Source organism: Dermacentor variabilis, chromosome 10 (genome assembly GCF_050947875.1).
Source record: "Dermacentor variabilis isolate Ectoservices chromosome 10, ASM5094787v1, whole genome shotgun sequence".
NCBI lineage: Eukaryota > Metazoa > Arthropoda > Arachnida > Ixodida > Ixodidae > Dermacentor > Dermacentor variabilis.
This window is the reverse complement of record NC_134577.1, coordinates 86,700,383-86,722,433: the sequence shown is the minus strand read 5'-3', so window position 1 is coordinate 86,722,433 and position 22,051 is coordinate 86,700,383. Positions and strand designations below refer to the sequence as shown.

The following is a 22,051-nucleotide window of genomic DNA, read 5'->3' as shown; positions in this document are numbered from 1 at the left end:
TGATTGGGCCACCACCAAAATATTTTGGATCATTTCAACGTCTTCTCGCAATAGTGCACGAGAGGGCATCTGCAACCTTCTAGGGAGTGCTCTCTGGTAAGTTGCTTAGTAATCATATTTCTCAAGGGTCAGTGCCATGTAATTCAAAGTGGAGAGCAAGGATAGAGCCTAGCGGTCTATTTGAATTGTAAATTGTGCGTTGCTGACATAAATGTCAATTTATGGGGCATAGCAAGGCAACCTTTCTCCTGTGACCCAGTCGTTGAGTTACCATGGTCGATTGTGTGTGGCTAGCCGTAAGAAATTACTGCAGTTCATGGTGATGAGAATGCTGTAGACGGTGCCAACATCAACCTCTCTTGCGTCTGATTTGACGCCAAATGTCATTTCTGGTATCGAAGCTGGAAGCTCGTTATGTGTGCGAAGGCATGCGATAGGGTTACGAAAGCCGTGTTTTCGTGACCTCTCTGGGATCTCTGCGCACCTTTTCACAGCAGCTGACGCAGGGGCTGTCTACGGCCGGTCAGTTCTGTCTGAAGTGGAGCTAAGGGATGAACATACCCTGAAATCACCGGAACATACGACGTCCGTGGGCGTCGGAAAGTCAAATATTTCTTTGAGCTCATCTTCGCTGGGATGCACCATGCCGTTCTCTGCAATAAAGACAAGGAGGTATATTCTGTTGGCGGCTAGTTTTACTTCATGAAGATGTATAACCCGCCGTGGTTGCTCAGTGACTATGGTCTTGGGCTGCGAGCACGAGGTCGCGCGATGGTATCGCGGCCGCGGCGGCCGCATTTAGATGGGGGCAAAATGCGAAAACTCCCATGTACTTAGATTTAGGTACACGTTAAAGAACCCCTGGTGGTCGAAATTTCCGGAGTCCTCCACGATGGCGTGCCTCATACTCAGAAACTGCTTTTGGCACGTTAAACCCCATAATTTAATTTATGAAGATGTATAGTGATGCCCGCGTTGTGCACTTGTTATACAACTGACTGCAGGTGCTGCAAGTGATACCTGATAACGTCTCATCCGTTAGTTTCCTAAACTTCCATTGGATACAGCAGAACAAGATTCACCGAGTGAAAGCTATCAATGTGCACAGCTCTGATGGCACGACTCGAATTCTACAGTACCGGAGTTGTTCACGCAGTATTTAGAGGGGTGAAACTCGACATTGGTACATTAGATACGACGGACGTTGAGTTTGTATTTACACTGTTACGATCGCACATTAAACGCTTGAGAGTTAACATCTCTTGGAAGGATGAAAGAACCACCACTAGTAGAGCTCCCGAAGAATCTAATGGAAAGGACAGGTTTTTCAGTGTCATCAAAAGGAAGGAAAACGTTGCGAGCGCATCCCCTCATTTAACTTGCATAGCAGCATACTCACCTGTAACGTTGGCGATCGAAGTGCCCTTTAGCTTTAGGGCCCAAAAGTCGTTTGGTAAAAGCCTTACAACCTTTATTCAAAGGAAAAGGGGGATTAATAATGTGCTACAGCAAAATGTGAACGCTGGATTCATCAGGCCGTCAACATGAGCATTGTCCTCTTCTATTTGTATTTATAGCTTTCAGTGCTCAATGCTAAACTTGTTACCGTCCACAGTGAAATGAGTTCGTCGGAATTTTTTCAAGTACACCGCATATTTATACTTGGGAGTTGCCTCATGGTTTCGTGGATATCGCCCTTAGATACAGGACTTATTTATATATTATACTTTTTTTCTCAGACCAGATGGTAATAATTAGGATCGGCCTAGAGTTCAAAAAATAAAACGACGCGCGGTGACTGTGGATGTGCATTCATGTCAACATGCCCTTTTCTTTGTATTTGTTTATAAAACACTCAAAATATTAGCCTCGGAACCATACAAACTAGCTCAGGTTAACGCATGCCTTGACATATAATCTCACAATGGACTCTACCTATGTTTAAAATAAGGCAGAGCCTATGTGTATAGGTTGGGGGATGAATAATGACCTCTGCAAAGTATGCAAAATGTCACACTTAAGAAGAAGCGCTGGTTATTTGCTCTATGCCGCGACTTTTTTAACGTCACTGGTAACTTCATTTAATGCGTAGTGCTGTTGGAAGCTACATGTATAAAAAAATACGGAGACCAGTGTCATTAAAGGGCACGTTCTTGCATATATATATACAAGGGAACATTGCCCAGTGAAAGGCATGGACGCGATACAACAGAGTAGCCATGTTCTTACTATTTTTAAGTTGTATTTTTACCATCGCAGCTGCCAGTCCACACGGTGCCTCTGAGCCTTTTATATACCACAAGCCGAATTTCACTGATTTAATAGAGGTAAAAACATTTTTAAGCGCCTATATTCCTTCATGGCAAAATTTTGAGCAGTATGCCGTAGGATTAGCGTGATATGGCCGTTTCATGGTTGTGTTTACTGTCTTTTATATATTTGATGTTAATTACTCGCACCGCATAAAGTACTGCTTTGCACTGGAGTTTTTAATATAATCAGTTGTGTATATAAATAAACCATGTATTTGTTAGCTGTTCTACAAGCAATCTTTCGCAGGTATCTGATCGTAAGCTAGCCGACTCGCAACACCGCGTCAGAGTGCTGATTTCCGCTACTGCTATATTGGATAGTACGTACATAAAGTAAGTATCCGTCTCTAGTGTAATTTGTAGAGACGCATATTGCTGAGCAGCCTGGTGCACTGAGCCAAGCGCTGCCGTGAAAATTTAATTGTCTCCAGAGCTTTGTCGGTCTACAGTGCGATGGAGAAGCTATTTGACTACTTTGAGTGCATGCATGCGTGGCATATTTCTGTCACAGTAACTTGGAATTTTCGCTAACGAAGCGGCAATTTCTAGCCTTCGGGTTGAGTTTGGACAACTTGAATGCCTATTTTGCTGTCTCAAACCACGTCAAGTGACTGTCAAAATGTACGGAAAACCGGACATCACTCAAAAAATGAGACAGGTCTGTCACTTCAGGTCTGTGTGCACAGCATCCATCTCGTGCTGCAATGTGGCAGGTACCTAGAAAAAAAGAACAAATAGTGTATACTTGAATTCAAAGCTGACGTCTGGCCAAATAGCCGTAGAATTTTACTGGCCCGTTTCGTCATCTTTGAAATTAGCAATTATTGAGATTTATTGACCGAGAACGTCTTTCATTGAAGAGTCTATCCCGAAAGTGTCGATCAACTTCCTTCCTCGTGAGTGTGCCAATGCGGTCGTATTGGACGCCTTGTAAAGAGGTGCGTTCAACATTCAGCTTGTAGCGTCCATCGTAACAGAGAAGTCAGGCTATGCAGAGCAAGTACAGCTCGATGCCCAAGTGGTTTACACTTGCGCCAAGCAGTGGCCATCTGGCTGGCTGAGTGGTCGCACTGCAGACACTGAATAGACGCTTTGACCCGCCTTGTCCATCCTCTCTTCTTCTTTATTCCAATTACCCCCGTGCGAAAGCTAAGCGTTCCTGGCATATAACAACGTGGAGACGATCGGGTTATAACTGTTTCCGGCGGTGAACATGAACAACAAGCCGCCAACTGCGACGATTGTCGGTTGTCAACGTAAGCGATTCTATAAGATCGTTCTATAATACTCGTCATCTGCCACGCTTGTGTTGTCTTTCTAGGAAACTGAGCACTCCCTACTGCCCTTTCAATAATGATATGTCACGCAAATAACTTGCATGCCGTTCGTGACTTGGAAGTACCGGGCTCGCAGCGCTAAAGAAGGCAATGCGGGCAAGTCAGAGATGGTTCTTCGTTTGGGACCACATAAACCCCGAAGGGCGAAAAATTTTTAGAGTCTATGCGTAAGCATACCCCAAAACTTCAGCTTGCACACTCCAAAATTTCAATTTGTCCCACTCCAAAATTTCAGTCGCCCCACCCTCAAATTTAAGTGGCCCACACCAAATTTAAGTTAACCCACTCCCAAATTTTGTCACCTTACCCCCAAATTCAAGAAGGCGCACCCACAAATGTAAAGTTTACCCGCTCGCAAATTTCAGTCAGACCACCCCAAAATTTCATGTTGGGCCACCTGCAAGTTAAACGTTAAAATGCCTAAATTTAAACTCGGCCCACCACCAAATGTCAGTTGTCCAAACCGTAGCTTTCAAGATGGCCTAGCCCCAAATTAAAGTTTGACCTCTCTAAAATTTCAAGTTTGTTTTTTGAAGCTTAATTATTCGAATAGGTGCACATTACTAGCACACGAGATCAAATTCTGTATTCAACTAATTAAGAAACATTCAACAAACAACTTCTCAATGTACGACACATATTGTAATTTACGTATTGTAGCCGATGAGCTTGAAAGACGTATCCATTTTAAATTTCCAGGATGACACCACTTTCTAGATATTATTTACCAAGTGTGGAACGAGATAGATGGCCATTCTCGTTACTTTTTTGGTTCAATGCATAAAATAATACTTTTTTGGTAAAGTAAGTGGAACATTGCTTATTTAGGGCAAGCGTGATGGCGCATATCTCCAAACTAGCGTCAATCTGGAAATTCATTACAAATGCATACGCCTTCTAACTCACCGGCTACAAATCGTAAATTTCAATATGTGCCGTAATGTATTTACTTAAAAATATAGTTGGTGGATTTTTGTTACTTAGTTGACTATATCTTTCCTTTTCTCTGTACTCACTACTCTTCTGTCGTGAATCTTATGTCACCCTGATGATGCGCATGTGAATCGTGACCTGGAAGTATCGGGCTCGCAGCGTAGTAGAAAGGAAGTGCATGTAAGATAGATGACGATTATTTTGTGGGAAGGTAAGTCCCAAAGGGCACACAGTGTCTTTTTGAGTGTGCTGCAAGAGTGCAGTACTGGAAATAATACCCTTAAAAATTTGCGCTCTTTGGGGCTGATTTTGTCCCACGCAATTATCGCCATCTATCTTTCCTGCATTTCCTTTCTTTTTCAAAGCTGCGAGCTTGGTACTTCCAGGTCACGAGTGGCAAGCGCGTTATCAGCGCGACACAGTATTCTTGACACAAAAGTAGTAATACCGGAGTATTCAATGATGGAAACGCTAGCAAGGCAGGTGAAGATTATTGTTGTGGGGCAAAAATATGCCCACAAGGATGCAACCGTTTTAAGAGTGAATGGCAAGGGGTGCGAAAAAGGTGCAGTCAAGAGTTTAGAAACCTGAATACACTTTTCTTTTTACATCCTACTGGGTGTAAAAAACTTCCTCTGTAGGCCGGCATAATGGGAAGTGGTAAGATATGCAGTATTTCTATTTATGGCGTGCTGGCTCTTATGTGCGACGCAATTTTTCGATGTCGTTTTTTTTCTTGTTGAAGTGATAGCCGAGCGCTCTGAACAACAAGGAGGCAACAAAACTTGTGGCACTCGTTCGCAAATTCGGTCCCGTACGAAAGCTCTCATGAGGGCAGTCATGTGCTGACTGACACGCCTGATTTTTTGCTGCAATTGTTGACAGGAAGGCAGCGTAGCTTTTTAGCGTGGGTTACTTTTAACTTGTAATACGCCATATAATAAAGCGCAAACGCCTACAGATAGAGAGACTCCGATTTCAATCTATCCGCATACTTCATCTGAACAAAGGCAACTTACGTACAGATAAGTGCAAACGTCTGAAGACCAAGGCATATGCAAAAAAATATACAAATAATTTATTCTACTACAGCTGTGCAGCGTGAAATTGTGTAAAACATGGCGCTGGTCAAGCAGGCGCACGTGGCCAGTACACTTGATTTCAGCCATTATGCCTTGGCTGCGAAGGAAAAACAAATTAATTGACAACTCTGGTCTTTAAACTTTTTGCACTCAACTGCACAGTAATCGCATTACATCTGTTTAACATGATATCGATGCCTGTTCATGGGCCCTGCCGTTCTTTGCGACGTTCCATCCATATGTAAAATTTTACTTCCTACTTAAATTGCGAACAGTGTGCCCAATTCCATTGATGCAAATTATCGCCTTTTCGTGTCTACCAATATCTCATGGCACGTTCTCGGTGGTTGTCGTTTCTTTCAGACTAAACTCAAGCATCGTAATGGTATTTCTTATGATTTACTAAAACACTTACAGACTGATAATATTGAATATTCATCAGCATTGTACGCCTTCTGTGATGCAGGCTTAGTGGTCACAAAATAGCACGATTTACAGCTTCAGAACTTTTGGCAGCACTTTCAGAGAGATATTGTAATGTATACTTCTGAATGCAACCCGCTTACCCGACAGGTTATAACAGGCCTTTTGCTTTGGATATGTTGTCCAGAAATAGGACACATTCTAGCTTTAAAGGTTTTCTATATTTCAGCACTTCTCTATTTGTACATACGCCACAAAAATTGTGGTCTTGTGAACAATGCCTAATCTGCGTCAGAAAGAGTTAGTGGATATAACATGCATGGCCTTGCCCTTTTATGACTGCACTACCTACCTTGCTTTCCCAACGTTCCACACGAAGTAAAAAAGCACCAAAGTTTTGCGAACTAAAACTTTTTACCACTTTCCAACATTCTCTTCTGGCATTTTTGTTGACTGACCAGTAACGTGTCAGATTCTTTTGATGTTTTCGGAAAACATAATGATTCATCGCTATATTTATTTCTTCAGGCTTTGATATAGCAGGCGTTCCGAAAAAAAAGCTTAATAATAAATTTCTCGACATGGGATAAGTGAATTGGTTTATAATTGCAAATGCATATGTATTTTATGAAGTACTACGGTAATATAATACAACGAAGATTAATAAAAGATTGTCCAATGCAGTAAAAGTAATGTACAAAATATATATAAAGGACCAGACAGTAAATAAACATTGCGAAATATTCATTCTGCAGAAATATATATTTAAGGGGGCTAGAAACATTCCTGCCTAGAGGTAAAAATGAGACACGAAATAATAAGCGTGGTATAAAACTTGTCAGCGCGATTAGGGCAGCACAGGTGAAAAATGGATATTAGCCTGATCAACGGGCCATGAAAAGGTTCCCGGCTGCAAAGTCTCTGAGGCCACAGAAGAAGTGAATTCGGAAATCACCGTATAAAACTATGAGGCGCGTTTTAGTGACCAAACCTTTTCAATTCTAGGGAAGAAGCTTAGGCTGTTGAAAAAACATATTTTGACACGCACAGAGAGGTCTTCCGCGACTGAAGGCAAAATTTGAACACATAACGCCAATGTGTCACTGCACCCCTGAAGAATTAGAAGTTTCTTTACAGTGACTTCTCGTTTGTACAAGTTGCAGCGTCAAGTGCTTGCTGCATACCTCTGCATGCGGTCTTCGCTGTCTTCGCAAAGTCCCGAGTGTGCAGGAGATCGCAATAGGAAATTTTTAAGCGAAAAGCTTCACTACGCTAGTCAACACCTCGCTTCGCGCGAGCCGGCGTATGGCGGAATTGGCTTCGTAAGCGTGTTCGGAGTCGGCGCAGGTGGCCACTGCCGCGCGCTATGGGTCATCGTTTGACGTTCGCCGCAAGCGCGTGCTTATTGCGGAGGCCCACTATATAACCGCTTGCCAGAGAATAGGTGTGCGCATTCAACATACAAGGAGAAGGGAGTTATATGACCGGGACAGAGAGCTCTGTTTATGGCTGTACAATAATCGCAAGACAATGTGCCCAACAATGATGAATAAAAAAAGTTTAATAACCCTGTATAACTTATGCTATATATCATTGATAAGCAATTTCCATAACTACACCAGGCGCACGTATAGCATAACCATAAGCTAACCAAAGCATATCCATAAATGAAACCATAAGCATAACCATAGGCTAAATCACAAAACATAACCATAAGCTAAACCGTAAGCATAACCATAGGCTAAATCATAAAGCATAACCATAATGTAAAGCGTAAGCACATCCAAGGCTAAATCATAAAGCATAACCATAAGCTAAACCGTAAGTATAACCATAGGCTAAACCATAAAGCATAACCATAAGCTAAACCATAAGCAACACCGAACCTTGTCGCTTCGAGATATCGAGGCTTAATCTCAGCTAAGCCCCAGCCAATTTTTTTTCTTCTTATGGTCGTCAACGTAAGAAAGGTTTAAGTTTAGACCTTCTTACTACTGCTTATAACGGAGCATGCTATTCGAATCGCCTGCTACAATAAAACATACATGTAGTCCGTTACATCATGTAGGTAAACAAGCCTTATTGTGCGAAATGTTTTGTTCTATGTGTCGCGTACCAACTTACAATTACCTGAAAAACCTTAGCGAGGAGTGCAATGCTTAAAAAGATTCGTAGGTTTGGAAACGTTTGCTTCTATTCAGATAGAATTCAGAACAAGCTTTGTCCTCGATATTTTTTTTACTATCCTTTGTAAGTATGTCTCTATACAGTGTAACATAACCCAAGCCACGTACATGCGTGCAAAAAATGTCTACTTTCCCATAAAGAGCTTGTCTGTGTTTTTCCCGGAGAATGACAGACTTTTGGAGAGGTGTAGTTAGTTTATATGCCTAGGTGACTTTCATTCGCTGTGGCTACGCATCATTTTTCTTCCGTTCTCACAAACAAGCTCACGTTACCACACCCCGCAAGTTTTTTCTTTTAAAGCAGTAGTACTTTCCATGTAGAAAGACACACCACGTATTAGTTTGGTGAGGAGCCTGTAGATAATGTTGTCTCACTCTAGAGCTTACTTTGTTGCCGCGAGTGCAGCTCGAAGATTTCATAAAGCGCGTGTAAAAGCGGCCCGACACAAAGGGATATCATTACATCCTGTGTCCACCGACGGCTTTTGTTAGTATTGCCGCTGACAAGCTGCATCTGCATCAAGGGGCCGAAATTTTACCCAATGAACTGTTACAGCCTTTAGCTTAATTCTGTACCTGGCTGCCTGCATATGTGGTCGCTAAAAAAATGCCGCGACAATGTGAAAGTCTATGGCGTCTGGCTTTTGTGGTGTTAAATATGGCACTGACGGAACCGTCACGAATTCATAGACTTCCGAAATATCAGAACTGGTACTGCAATTACCAGATAAGTGGCTTTATCCTTGGTACCCTGCTATGAAGGGTTCCAACGGAAATTAGCGCAGTGCTCTATGGCTCCTATTTTAGAGGTTTTCTACTCATCTAAATGCGTTACAACTTGCTTGCCGATATGGTAATTAGAGCATATTTATGCCACTTATCCGTGGGAATCATTTAAAGCCGATAAGGCACGCTAACGGCATCCTTCAAGCTTCAAATATGTAAATTTATTGTATTTATCTGTGGCTCAGCTTTTGTACTTAAAGGAACCTGAGTTAGAGCCACCGAAAAAAAGAAAACGTGTTTGTCCTCTTTGTTTAGGCTTTGAACACGAGCGAGAGAATTTGGATGAAGAATCGAAATTATAGTACAATCATGGATTGCATTTACTTGGAACGAATCTGGCTTAACAAGACTGACTACTTTTTTTATGAATGGGAACGGAAGCAATCGCAGAGGTAAGTGGCTAGAAAAAGACACAAAAGTAAGTAAGGAAGATGCTATGAAATTCTGCATCAAAACTGCAGAGTTTCTCTTTGGTACTCGACCTCATGCTGTCAATTACTTTGGAATCAATCATCATCGCTATAGCTGTCTACAGTGTTGTGTATAAGTTTAGGTTACCAATACGGAGATAAATGCAAAATATGCCGTGATTTATATGCTTGCTCTTCAAACATAAGGGGCGCTGACATGCAGTGCCACGTATGTTCGCTGGCTCATGTGCTTATCATGAGAGAAGCCGACAACCGACGCCAAAATGTTGCTTAAATTGCAGCGTCTACGGAAATAAAGAACGAAAAAGAAACTACCACCAACACACGCGTTACACAGCAACTGCCGTTCAAATAGTTCATGTGCGTCTTTTGCGGCGCCAAATGAAGCGATTTCCTTCGAAGTCGTGCCCAAGGTTACCCTCACATGGTATGACTGTATCCTTACTATGCAAACATGTACAAAAGCGATGAAGTGTTCGCATTTCGTTATGTTATTTAAATATAAAATTAGTATTGGGAAACATGGCACATCAGGCATAATTCCTTAGTATGAGCTGCGGTAAATGAAACGTAAAAAAGGTGCTAGAATATGCGGCTGCAGAAAAGCTTCCACTTCGATGACGCTTCCTCTAGCACAGCCCACAATCACACCGATTGCTACGACTCTACGAGAGCTTTGTCCACCTGGAGGAACATTGTCTTCCGGAGAGCGTGACAGGGATGGCGGCCGCCAAGCAACAAAAACTGTTGTCACTTAGGGAAAACTGTGGAATGACTGACAACCTAACAGAAAGAGATAGGTAAAACATGCGTAGGGTAAAAAGGCAATGTATGAAAGACCTGTTTGACAGTTGGCTCAATACCACCGCAACATCGCCGTGTGACGATTCAGTCATCATTACGTGTGTCGCGAACTTTGTCGCGTGTCATTGATCTAGGGGGCGTGCGGATGTTAGGAGAGATGGAGTCGGAAGACGCAGGGCAACACAGCAAATCGATTTTAATTAACCCAAACTCAAAAATGAGAAAACTGAAATTGACTAAAAATAAAGCTCCACTAATGAATAGTAACACTTGCATCGCCTAAATATCTCCTTATCCTCATCTACATTCGTCCTTACAGGTTCCTAAGTGAAAGTCAGGCAACCCTTGTCTATGGTTGCGGCGCCGTCAGAAAGCAGTCTTCTTACAAACTTCTGTCGTCTAACGTATCTCTGAGTCGGATGCCTTTCGTATCTTCCTCATCACCAACGCTGTAGAAGTTGTGGCGTTGGTGTCGGCCAGTCAACCTGTCCGTCTTTCATGCCGGTGTCCCGAACTCCGTCTTTGACGTGAAACTCCGGAATCAATGGCTAGGCCTAACGCCGGGTTCCGCAGCTACTTCTTCGATTCCGACGAGACGCCCCGGGGCCGGGGGCTATCGTACGAGCTGGTCAGCCTCTGAAGGGGTAACATCCGGGAATGCCTGGCACTGCTTTCAGAAGCGGCAGCTTCTCAAAGCAGTGCAGGTCCAAGGAGCCTCCCTGGAATTTCGTCGAGGTCGACAGCCACACGGGCAGCGTCACGGGCTTGGCCGAACCGCCATTGCTCTCGTCGGCAGTGGATGCTGACGCTCCAAGCTTCTTGGCCCAGAGCAACCTCGATAATTCCAGCTCAGCACCGCTCGATCACAGCTCGGGTCAGACGCCTCGCGGGCTCGTGCCGTTTGGACCGATCTACGCACACCGTCATTTTCCTTTCTGTTTGAGCCGCATGCCGTTTGCATATAACAGTGGTCCCCTTTTCAGTAGTTCTTTTCCAAAAAACTGCCTTCTGTCGGTCTTCTTGGTGGTAAATTTGACTTTGCCGCAGTGGCTTGGGTGCTTTTTCTTGCGTCGTCGTGGCTATCAAAACATCACCACACTGTCACGCACATTGCACCACATGCACATTACCATTTGCGAGTTCATTGTTCCCACGACTTTGCATTCTTACAATTCGTCCACGTTATGCTGCTGATATTTCATCACCCCAATGCCCTACTCATGAAATACGCCCTACTACTACTGCAGGTCACCCCGCACTACCAAATGACCGCCCTGGAAGATCTGAAAGCACTTCGTCGAACTTGTGAATCAACGCTCTTAACTTTTTTACCTGTATTGCGGCAAGGGCTTTGTTTAGCCTAACACTCTCTACCGAGAGGGTAGAGAGTGTTAGGCTAAACACTAACACTCTCTAACCCCATGGTCTTCTTATCGATATAAGTGTGCACCTCCTCATGGTCCTTCTTTTCGGCACTCACCATGCCAACTGTATTTCTTCGCTCGTTATTCCCCTTTTCTGTTTTTTCCTACACCTCCCTTAGCACCCCCTTTTGGCATACATCACATGATTTCACATACCTTTTCACATCACTCTGCAACCGATCCAAAAGAACTATTTTGTGATCTTTTCTAACGTGTTCTTTATTCCTTGCTGACCTGCGGTTACAATATCGTGCCTTATCTTCAGTACTTTGTCCCTGAGCTCCTTCGGGACCATCAACTGTAGTACTTCTCCATCTGAACTAAACACACACTTCCGGTAAAATAGTTTATTCTTCTTTATAAACTCCACTACTGTCCTACTCCTTTTTCTTCGCACCAGTTCCCCTATCTTTTGTTCACACTATCGTAATGACTCATCCTTGTTCTGTAATTCTTTAGGTTTTGCAGTGGTAATATTTATTCCCTTAGTTGTTGTAACACACAATGCTGTGAGAGGTTTAGTGGTACAGCTGCTTGCACATGTTTGTACTGCCACCGCTACGTCTGTTTCTTGCATCCCCTCTTCTTGCGTTTCTAAGGGTTCTTTCTCTACCACGTCCTAGACTATCCTATTCCAACTTGGGTCTGGGTTGTCTGCCTTCTTCACCCCAGGCACATTTCCCATAATGGAATCATAAAGGGGGTCCTCCACACATCTAGCTGTGAGCATCCCTGTGTAAAATGGTGTCGATATTTGAATCCGTGCCTCTAGCAGATATTTAACGGATTTGCCTACCAAGATTATTGGTATAATGTACCCGGTCATGCATTCTGGTGGCACTATACTCCTCCTTACTATAAAGGTATTGACTCCCGTGTCTCTCAAGACTGTAGCTTTGAGTATTTGTGCCTCGCCTTCCACTATAGGCATGCCCTGTATTATCTGTCCATCCTCTTGACCTCATGATACATGCCCTGTTTTCCACGGATCTAGGCCTGCATTCATCACCAGCGTTTCGTGACGATTACCCCTCATTCAGCATTTCACCACTACATGGCCTAACCGGTGACTGAAAACACCTCTGGGGTCCCCTTTGTATAGTACTTTGCCACTGGCTCTTCATCTCTCCTAGTGCTGTCGAGTGCGCATCTTTGTCGCCCTTTGCCAAATTTCTCAATCCTTGTGCCTCTACTAACTGGTCCGTTGGTTCTGTCATCTGCTCCACAGTCTGTAGTTTTCTTTCTTTAAGGAATATCGCCAAACTGCTGCTACACCTGGTAAGTAATTGTTCGCCCACAGCTTTGTCGCCAACCCCTTCATACGTTTTGTCCATCTCAGACAGCTCACAAAAGAATTTGTTAAACGACACGCGAACTCATTGCCTTTTTCAGAATCTTCAGGTTTACACGACCTAAACTTCTCCCGGTACCCTTTTGCGCAAGCCTGAATGGTTGCAATGATGTTTTCTTTACCTTTTCATAGTCTAATGACTCCTCTGATGGCATACGCCCAAAGACACTCAGAGCCTCGCCCACTAAACACAGGCCTAAAGCTTTAGCCTACTCGCTCCTCTCCCAGCGTTGCCAGACTGCTATCCTTTAAAACCGATACAAATACGCATCCAGGTCATCCCTCCGCGCATCGAAAGGTGCCATCAGTTTCCTAGCGCAAATCTGTCTTGGCCTGGAAGAAGGTGAAGCTGATGACGCAATCTGGGTGTACTCCTGCATTCACGAGAGCTCGCGCCCATCTCTGCTAGTTTTGTATTCAATTCTAAAATTTCTTTTTCGCTTTTGTGTTTTTTGCACATTCGCTCATGTTGCTTTTCTGAGAACGCCACTGTCACGTCCTTCGGCAGTTTTATATTTTTAGCTATAGCCAACAAACGTCCTGCTGCATCTCCAAACCACCAATATCAGTGACAGCTGGGCCTTAATATAATCCTGGAGTGAATTCTGGCACCAATCCTGGAACGAATCTTGGCACGTATCCTGGGATGGATCCTGGAATATCGTGAGACATAACCTGGAACGGATCCTGGAACGCTCGCGAATTTGTCGCGAAGGTTATCGCGTGTTACTGATCTCGGGGGCATGAGGATGTTAGAAGAGGTGGAGCCTGGAGACACAGACCAACCCGGCAAAAAGATTTTACTTAACCCAAACTCAAAATGAAAAGAAAATGAAACCCAGTTGACTAAACAAAACTACACTAAGGAATAGTAAGACTTGCATAGCCTAATATCTCCTTATCCGCGTCTACGTTCATCTAGACAACCCTAGTCTATCGTTGCGGCGCCGCCAGAAAGGAGTGTTCTTACAAACTTCTGTCGTCTCACGTATCTCCGAGTCCGATGACTGTCGAATCTTCATCGCCGACACCATAGAAGCTGCGTAGGAGCCTTGATGACGGCCAGTCAACCATTCCATCCTTGATGCCAGTGTCCCGAAAACGTCGGTTACGTGACACTCCGGCCTCACTAGCTAGGCCTAACACCGGATTCCACCGCTACTTCTGCAGTGAGAGGCTGCAGCAGGTCCAAGGAGCCTCACTCAAACGTTGTCGAGGTCGACGGCCACACGCTGGATTGCCAGCGTCACGGGCTTGATCGAACTTACTTGGCTCCCGTCGCCAGTGCGATGCTGACTCTCCAACCTTGTGGGCTCAGAGCCATGTCGATAATCCCTGCTCAGCACTGCTTCTCTCCCGATCCCAGCTTGGGTCACGCGCCTCGCGGGCTCTTGCCGTTCGGGCCGATCCACGCACATCGCCCTTTTCCTTTCTTTTTGCGGCGCATGCCTTTTACGCATGACGATGCGAGCGAACGATATCAAAAAGCTTGACGTGCGCCACTCGCTGCTTGCTTAACGTCATATCCCCTGCAATTGGCCTTCCTCTCCTCTCTCGACACTGCCGAAGGCTATCGCTCCCTGCCGGTCTACAACGTCACGAGGACTGGCCGCACTCTCGGCTACCACAGGCCTGCTTGCTGATGTACGAATCAAGACAAGCGACTCATAAACTCCTTCCTGCGTAATAAAAAGTATTTTTTTTCACCGTCAGTAAACGAAACTTTACGCAGAACGAGGTAAACCGTTAAGAGGAAATTGGGACAGTCTTTTTCAACAACCACAATTACATCTTACAATCAATGCCTGCTCCTTTCGGCAACAATAATTAGGAACAAACTTTACCTGCGCCAGTACGTGAAATCCCTGATATAAATATATAGAATCTAAAATGAATGCATTGTAAGTGCACCGTACTCCACATGTCGAATGCTATGAGGAATATCTCCTTTAGTGTTCCTTATTTCGCTATTTTTGTATATATTCGGGTATACTGCTCCTCTTCTCTTTTCATATGCTTGCTGCGTATCTTTTTTGTTTAATATATTTGTGTGCATGTATTTTCCTTCGGTTGCGTTAGTTTATGATTGTATTAGTGACGAATTGTACTCTTAGCGTATGTGCTGCTTTTAACCCACCGTGTAACGGCCGAAAGGCCAAGAGTACATGCAAACGAAATTTCCATCGGTCTCTCATCGGACACAATGCGGGCCTCTGCAGCAGCCGCTGTTCGTCGCCATCCGGCTGGAGCACTGATATTAGTCGTTGTCTGGTAAGCTCCAGCAGTATTTTTTTCTCCAGTCTGAACCACGGAATCTTGACACTGTCCTCCCAACATGCCGCTTGCCGTGCACGACGAGACATCCCAGCTAGCGCGCAGGCTTTTGTTGACGTTTTACATGGGCAATACTATTCGTGAAACTACAAAGCCCGCCCTGTTAGTTGACGCAACATTATTGAGTTTACCTGTTCGACGCGCTTTAATCGAAGTTTGAGCCCATTGTGTTCCTGTTAAGGTGCTTGTAGACATCGGATCAAGGACTTCAGCAGTGAGCGCTTATTTTCGCATTAGCCTACAAACATTTCAGACTGATTGCATAGCACAGTGCGAGTCGCTATATAGTAATATACATGTGAACATGCGTAAGCATTGCCAGCCATAAAACTAGCTGGGTCACAAATTTACTTTCGGCCTTGATTTCCTGCCGACACATGCCCCCGCATTTAATATATGCTGGAGTGATCTTTTGGAACTTGAACTTCCTACTCATACTAATGTCATCCGTGGTTCCCGAGCTATTTACACTCTCTTGGGTTTGCCCACCTCCCACATGAAATCAACAAACGGGTCGTATTGGAAGTTGCGCCTGCAGTAGCATAAGAAAAACATCCTATCTGCTGTTGCTGACAGCATCCCGACCCGCTTTTGTTCTTCCGAACGTCATTGCTACCACACGCAAAAGCGAAGGCTGTCTTCCCGGGTTTAACTTCGCTACCTCCATTGAAATGCTCATCGCTGGAGCTGCTGTAGATTGCCGCTGTAATAACGCGACAGCGTTAAGGAGCTCGTGTCGCAGAAAAGCCGGTGTCGTCGGCGTTGGCAGTGAGCGATAACTTGCTTAAATGATATTGCGCGACATAAAAACGACAGGGACGTGAAAGAAGACGACACACCAAGCGCAAACTTTCAACTAAGTTTATTGTGCCACTGAGTCATTTTATACATGGCAGGCAACGTAGATCGCGCATGCGCTTACAAGGAAATGAAGTGCGAAGTCGTGTAACATGGTTACGTGTCATGTGACGCCTCGTGCCAGTAACGTAATTCTTTTTCTGTGAGAGCCAGAGACGGGAAGCTAACACACGCATCACCCAATTTCGCGACCATCTGCGCTTCAGATATCTCACGGATGAGCTGCGTTCTGCCATGGGAAACCATCGTGCATTGATCCTCAAGAGGCTTGCACCCATGATCGCGACACCGGATCGCCAAGAAACCACCTGAGCCATTTTTTACATTGTTGCTGTATTCGCGGAGCCGATCATTGACGCAACGCCCAGTTTGTCCGATATATTTCTTCCCACATGAAAGCGGGAGGTTGTACACCACCCGGTGTACACACTCGACAAACTTTTTTCGGTGATGCTTTCTGCACTTATCGGAAGGGACGGCATTTGGATCAGTCAGCCTGCAAAGCATGCCGAGCTTGTCGGGAGCAGAAAAAACAACTCTTACGTTCACCCTTTGGGCAATCTTTTTCAAGTTGTGGGATATCCTGTGCATGTATGGTATGACACTTACTTTAGGGCGTATGCCAGGAGGGGAATCGGCAACTGACTTCTGCGTGCTGGATCGCGTTTCTCTTAAGATGCGTTCCGCGACAGACACTAGCACCACCCTAGGATATCCAGCCAGGGACAACCGTAAAGTTTGCGCTGCTAAGCTTGCGTCCACAACATGACAGCAAGACTTCCTAAGGGCATTCTTGAAGCACAAACTGATAATGGCCCGCTTAACAAGCTTAGAATGTGCGGACGTATACGGCAGAAGTGGTTTGTTGGCTCGCGGCTCATACGACCAATACGTGTGGCTGTCCTGAAAGTTCAGGCGAAGATCAAGAAAACGAAGATACCTATCTACCGGCATCTCATGAGTAGTTTGAAGGGGGACTAAGCACTTCGGAAACGTTTCTAACGCTTTCTTTCTTTCCAGAATGAAGGCATCAGCAGAGCACTCAATGAAAATTAAAAAGTCATCAACGTATCTAAATGTTTTAAAAACTGCAGTGCCTTGCACTTGTAAAGAAATGTTACGGTCTAAACAGGATAAAAACAAGTCACTAAGAATGGGAGCAATGCAAGAGCCAATACAAACTCCGCTCTTCTGCAAAAAACATTGGTTATCCCAAGTGATAAAGGTGGAATTGAGATAAATTTGTAAAAGTTCTAAATATTGACTGCAAGACATGCCGGCCTCATTCTGGAAGGAAACAGCACCATACTTATCAATACATTGCTCGACACAGGACAGTACGCTTCTATGCGGCAAGGAATAATAAAGATCCTTTACATCAATAGAAAACGCCTGAAAACCACGGTCAGAATGTGACTTCAAAAAATCAATCACAGTATGTGAGCTCTTAACGAGGAAAGGGTTGCTGACAGGCAGAAGGCTCAACTTTTGTTGTAAAAACACCCCCAACGGCTTTTGCCAAGTATCGATTTCTGACACAATAACCCGTAACGGAACACCAGGTTTATGCGTTTTGGCACTGAAAAAAACTTGTAGATGATCTCGCTTGCTGTTTTCAAAGGCCTTGGTTAATTTTTGCAGATTAAGTCTGTTGCACATGCGCTTTGCCACAGCCTTTACCTTGGCCAGCGACACCTTCCTATGACAGTTAAACGTGGCACTGATGGCTTCTAGAGCCTTGGCGTTAAAGTCTTCAGCAGGTAACACAGCAAAACCGCCTTCTTTATCGGCAGGAATTACACACAGCGAACTGTCCACGAGTGAAGAGGCCACCCGATTCACCGAAATCCTCGCCTTCCGTTGCTTGCACCTTTGAAGTGCATCCACACCTTCCTATACGATACGGCCTACTCGTGGTCTGGGACAAGCCTTGAGACATCTCGAACGTAGGACAGAAATTCTCTGGGGGGCCTTTTGGTTTAGACGGCAAACTTCGGCCCGAGAGATAGGACCTCTCGAATCTCTTCAGGCAAAGCAACAGACTCTGGAATATGGACGAGGTCCTGCTGCGCCGACCGCTTCTTTTTTGGCTGCTGTTCTCGGAGTCTACGTAGTTGTTGCTGCCATAGGAATTCAGTTGTCTGGTCCGCCAACCGAAAGTACTCGTGATGCAGACTATTAGCTGTGAAGCGCCCTGCGCCGCTCTGAAGTTGTACCGATAGGTACTGTCTGTAGAGTCACGCTTGGTGGTTCCACTCGGATCGCAGGATCTTGCAGATTCTGGCGGAGTGTCCCGCTGAAGGAAGAAAGCCTCCGAACAGGGAGACCAAGTCCGGAGGGGTGGTCCTCTTGCGTAAACAATAGGAGAGCGTCCGTGCTTTGCAAACGATAGCGGCAATGAGGGAAACAGTGGCACAGGCATCACGAAGAACATTTAGAAAAGGGCCCGTTGAACTAGAAATGAACTTAATGAGAGCAGCATTCCGGGCAAGTTGGTAATCCATTGCTTAAATGATATTGCGCGACATAAAAACGACACGGACGTGAAAGAAGACGACACACCAAGCGCAAACTTTCAACTAAGTTTATTGTGCCACTGCGTCATTTTATACATGGCAGGCAACGTAGATCGCGCATGCGCTTACAAGGAAATGAAGTGCGAAGTCATGTAACATGGCTACGTGTCATTTGACGCCGCGTCCAAGTAACTTTTTTTTTCACTGAGCCAGGAGTTCGATGCTTCAAAGCGGTACTACAGCGCCTCTAGTGAACGCGGTGTTGCCTTAGAAACGAGCTGTTTCTAAGGCTCAGGCGTGCGTCGTTTGCTCAGGCGCACATTTCGTTGTCGCGCCTAACGCTGCGTTGCTCGACGCTCACCGCGTCCGATGCGGGGCGCGTAGTCGCTGCACCGTAGCCCATTGTCTTACACCCCTTGGCGGGTCGACGGGAACGCTATCGCGTTCCACTCTTAAAGGCGAAGCTTAAGCGTCCTCCAATTTTTTTATCCGCTTGAACACAGGCATTATAGAGAACGTGTATTCTGGCCGATGACAGATGACGCCCTGGGTTTTCTACAGAATGCAAAATACTTCTTGTCTTCTAACCTTCACTTAAGTTATTGGCAAACTGCGGTATACGAATATCAGCAACACCACGTTCGCTCCAACGCATAGATTTTACAAGTCCGAATTCATTGCTGCGGCAACATTTTTACCACATGCTCTTCTACGTCAATGGTTCTCGACAATTTTTAAGCCATGTTGAATGCGTCTGGTTCATTATTCATATCTCTTAAACATATGTCTATGTCAAAACGCGTTTAGAAGGCACCATTCCTGAACATTTGCGGTCACAATGTGCATTTACAATAATAATTTAATCGTGTTTTGGGTGGTTGATTTGTCGTGCTAATGTAGATTTGCCATTAGCGGTGCGACTAACCAGCGTTAAATATGTGTGTTCATCAAAGCATCCATTTTGCCATAGACACAGGTCCCAAAATTTTCAGTTAATAGTCTCAAGTTTGCCTGTGGCTATGGCCGTGGCGAGTTATTTGCACGAGAAAATGTATAAAACATTTTAGTTAACCCTACACATCCATAGCTCTTATTGATTGCTTGCTAACACTTTCAGGCCACCAGGTGGCCACCTCTTGTGCACTTTTATGAAAAGTATATTACACACGTTCTGGAAGTGATCACAGCCTCTAAGAAGATTCCTTCATTGGCGTTCAACAAGCTAGTTTCCAATTTCTCTGTACGAAATTGACAAGTCTCGTTGGCAGCGGACATCTCCCATTTAGATACCTCATTCTTGCGGCACTAAGTAACGCGTGACTGGTTTTCCCACAGGAGGAAATTCGAGGAACGTGCCAAGCTGGTCAACACAACCAACGTGCCTGTGATGAAAATTAGATTAAAGGTAGAGAAAGGTAAGAAAGAATGCGGCCTGTTGATCGCGAACTTCGGGTTGATTTTGGCACGCGTGTGAGAAAGCTACCTAAACTAGATTCGGAACGCCGAAAGCTAGCCTAGTTAGATTTAATTTCGCCCTGCTTCACATCATAAAATCTTACCATGGATTCTCCACCAATGTCCTATAGCTTCAGTGTCATTTTGAGACATCATGCCCCACCATCAACAAGTGCCGTATAATATAAAGATGCTTATTAGCACCGGCTTGCATGCACATAAAAATTCATTTATTTTTTAGCCATGCTCTTTTATCTAGTATGAAAGGGAGAGGGAAAATACTACTAAGGCCGGCACAAACTAAACGGCTTGAAATTAACAGAAAAATGCAAATTGTAATAGTGATTACAGACTTTCCTCCTTGTGTCAAAAATGCTTTTTGTAAATAATTTTAGGATGCACAGGCATGTCACCCATTGTTTGAGGTGAGCTATTCTCTGACTCATTCTAGAAGCTTTGAGGCAGGTAGGGAGGTGAGTATTTCCTGTCTTGCCACGTTTCAGGCCGACGTAATTGAAGAAAATCCTGCTGACAACCGAATCGAACCTCGTCCTCCGAGCATACGCTCCATAAACTCGCTCTTTAAGAGGTTTGGCTCGTGCTTTACGTGGCGCTTTTCTTAAGGCAGCTCGACCTTTTAGACGCTGCGTTAGACTGCATCCCCCCATCTCCGAGAACGCGCAATATTCACCACGACTTGTCTTATAGCAGCTAACGCTGCGTAGGAAGCGTGCGCCACTGCACCACCTTAGGGTCAAGCCCATTTTGAACATGTTTTAACGTTTAAATGCCGCCGTGCAAATTCCATCGTCGTTTTAACCTGCACCACAATACGTAGTCATAGGTACGCCCGGTTACACAGCGTCGCTGATGACATCAAAATCGGCTTTTCTGTCGCTGAGGCTCTTTGAGTATACATGTAGAACCCAAAAATGGGCACGTCGTAAGCAGGCATCAACCTGTTTCAGCAGAACTTCAGAAGTCATGCCGTGAATTTCTGCAATGAATCATGCTATGCAATCCTACAAGGTCATCATCGCCATCGTCTTGTACTCTCCTCACACGCACGCTCCAGTCCGTGACCTTGGTGTTCGTCTTTAACAAAGACGTTGGTTCGCCTAGTATTGCTTTTGCGTAATCCCGAGAAGTGCAGAGTAGCCGAGCTACTAACCAAATTATTCGCATAATATCGATTCCTACAGTGCGTAGGATATTGATTTCTTGGTATTTATCTTACTTTATGCGAGACACAGCTTATGCACATACAACAGTGTCGGGGACGTAGCAAATTACTACAGTAGCACTAAGCCCGCGTTTATCTTACTACACGTGAACATTGCCATGAAGTTGTGGTGAGTGGTTGTTTTAGTTGATAGTTGAGATTCCGCGCCCATCAAATCGCCGCTACTAAATTTCGATACTACCGCTCACCTACAACACCAAGACGCGCGAGCATAGCGCCCGTGTCTTCAGCAGAAGACATGGCGCGGCCCAGGTTTTGCAGCAGAGGCGTATGAGTGGAGCGCCACGGCGCCTGCAGTTGTCATCTTTGCCGTTATGAAGCGAATACGTCTTCGTAACGTCCCAGTCGCTGACGAATGCACTGATACGCCCTTCTCAAACATGTCAAATGAACGGAATAATCTGCACTATGCTAGGATAAAACTACCTCGTAATTTACAAATTCACAAGTAAAGAAATCTCGAACTAAGCTGGTCGAGGACCTTCGTTGTTTTTAGAGGTGAACAACTACATTTCCTATGAGCCAATGTCATTTTGGAAAGCGATGACAGTGCTGACAATTTCGTAGGCTGCGTTT

At 44.7% G+C, this 22,051-nt stretch overlaps 1 protein-coding gene across 3 annotated transcripts in view; it reads left to right on the top strand.

Annotated features, from left to right (window-relative positions):
• The first annotated feature begins 2,178 nt into the window (after positions 1-2,178).
• LOC142560759 (uncharacterized) overlaps positions 2,179-22,051 on the top strand; it is a 33,074-nt gene continuing 13,201 nt past the window's right edge. The window contains exons 1-3 of one of the 3 annotated variants that reach the window (XM_075673084.1): positions 2,179-2,327; positions 9,315-9,451; positions 20,113-20,192. In XM_075673084.1, the coding sequence (XP_075529199.1) occupies positions 2,220-2,327; positions 9,315-9,451; positions 20,113-20,192 (325 nt within the window). In that variant the 5' untranslated portion in view covers positions 2,179-2,219. Of the gene's footprint in view, positions 2,328-9,314; positions 9,452-20,112; positions 20,193-22,051 lie in introns of those variants that run through there. The other 2 variants (XM_075673083.1, XM_075673085.1) reach the window with 2 other exon arrangements.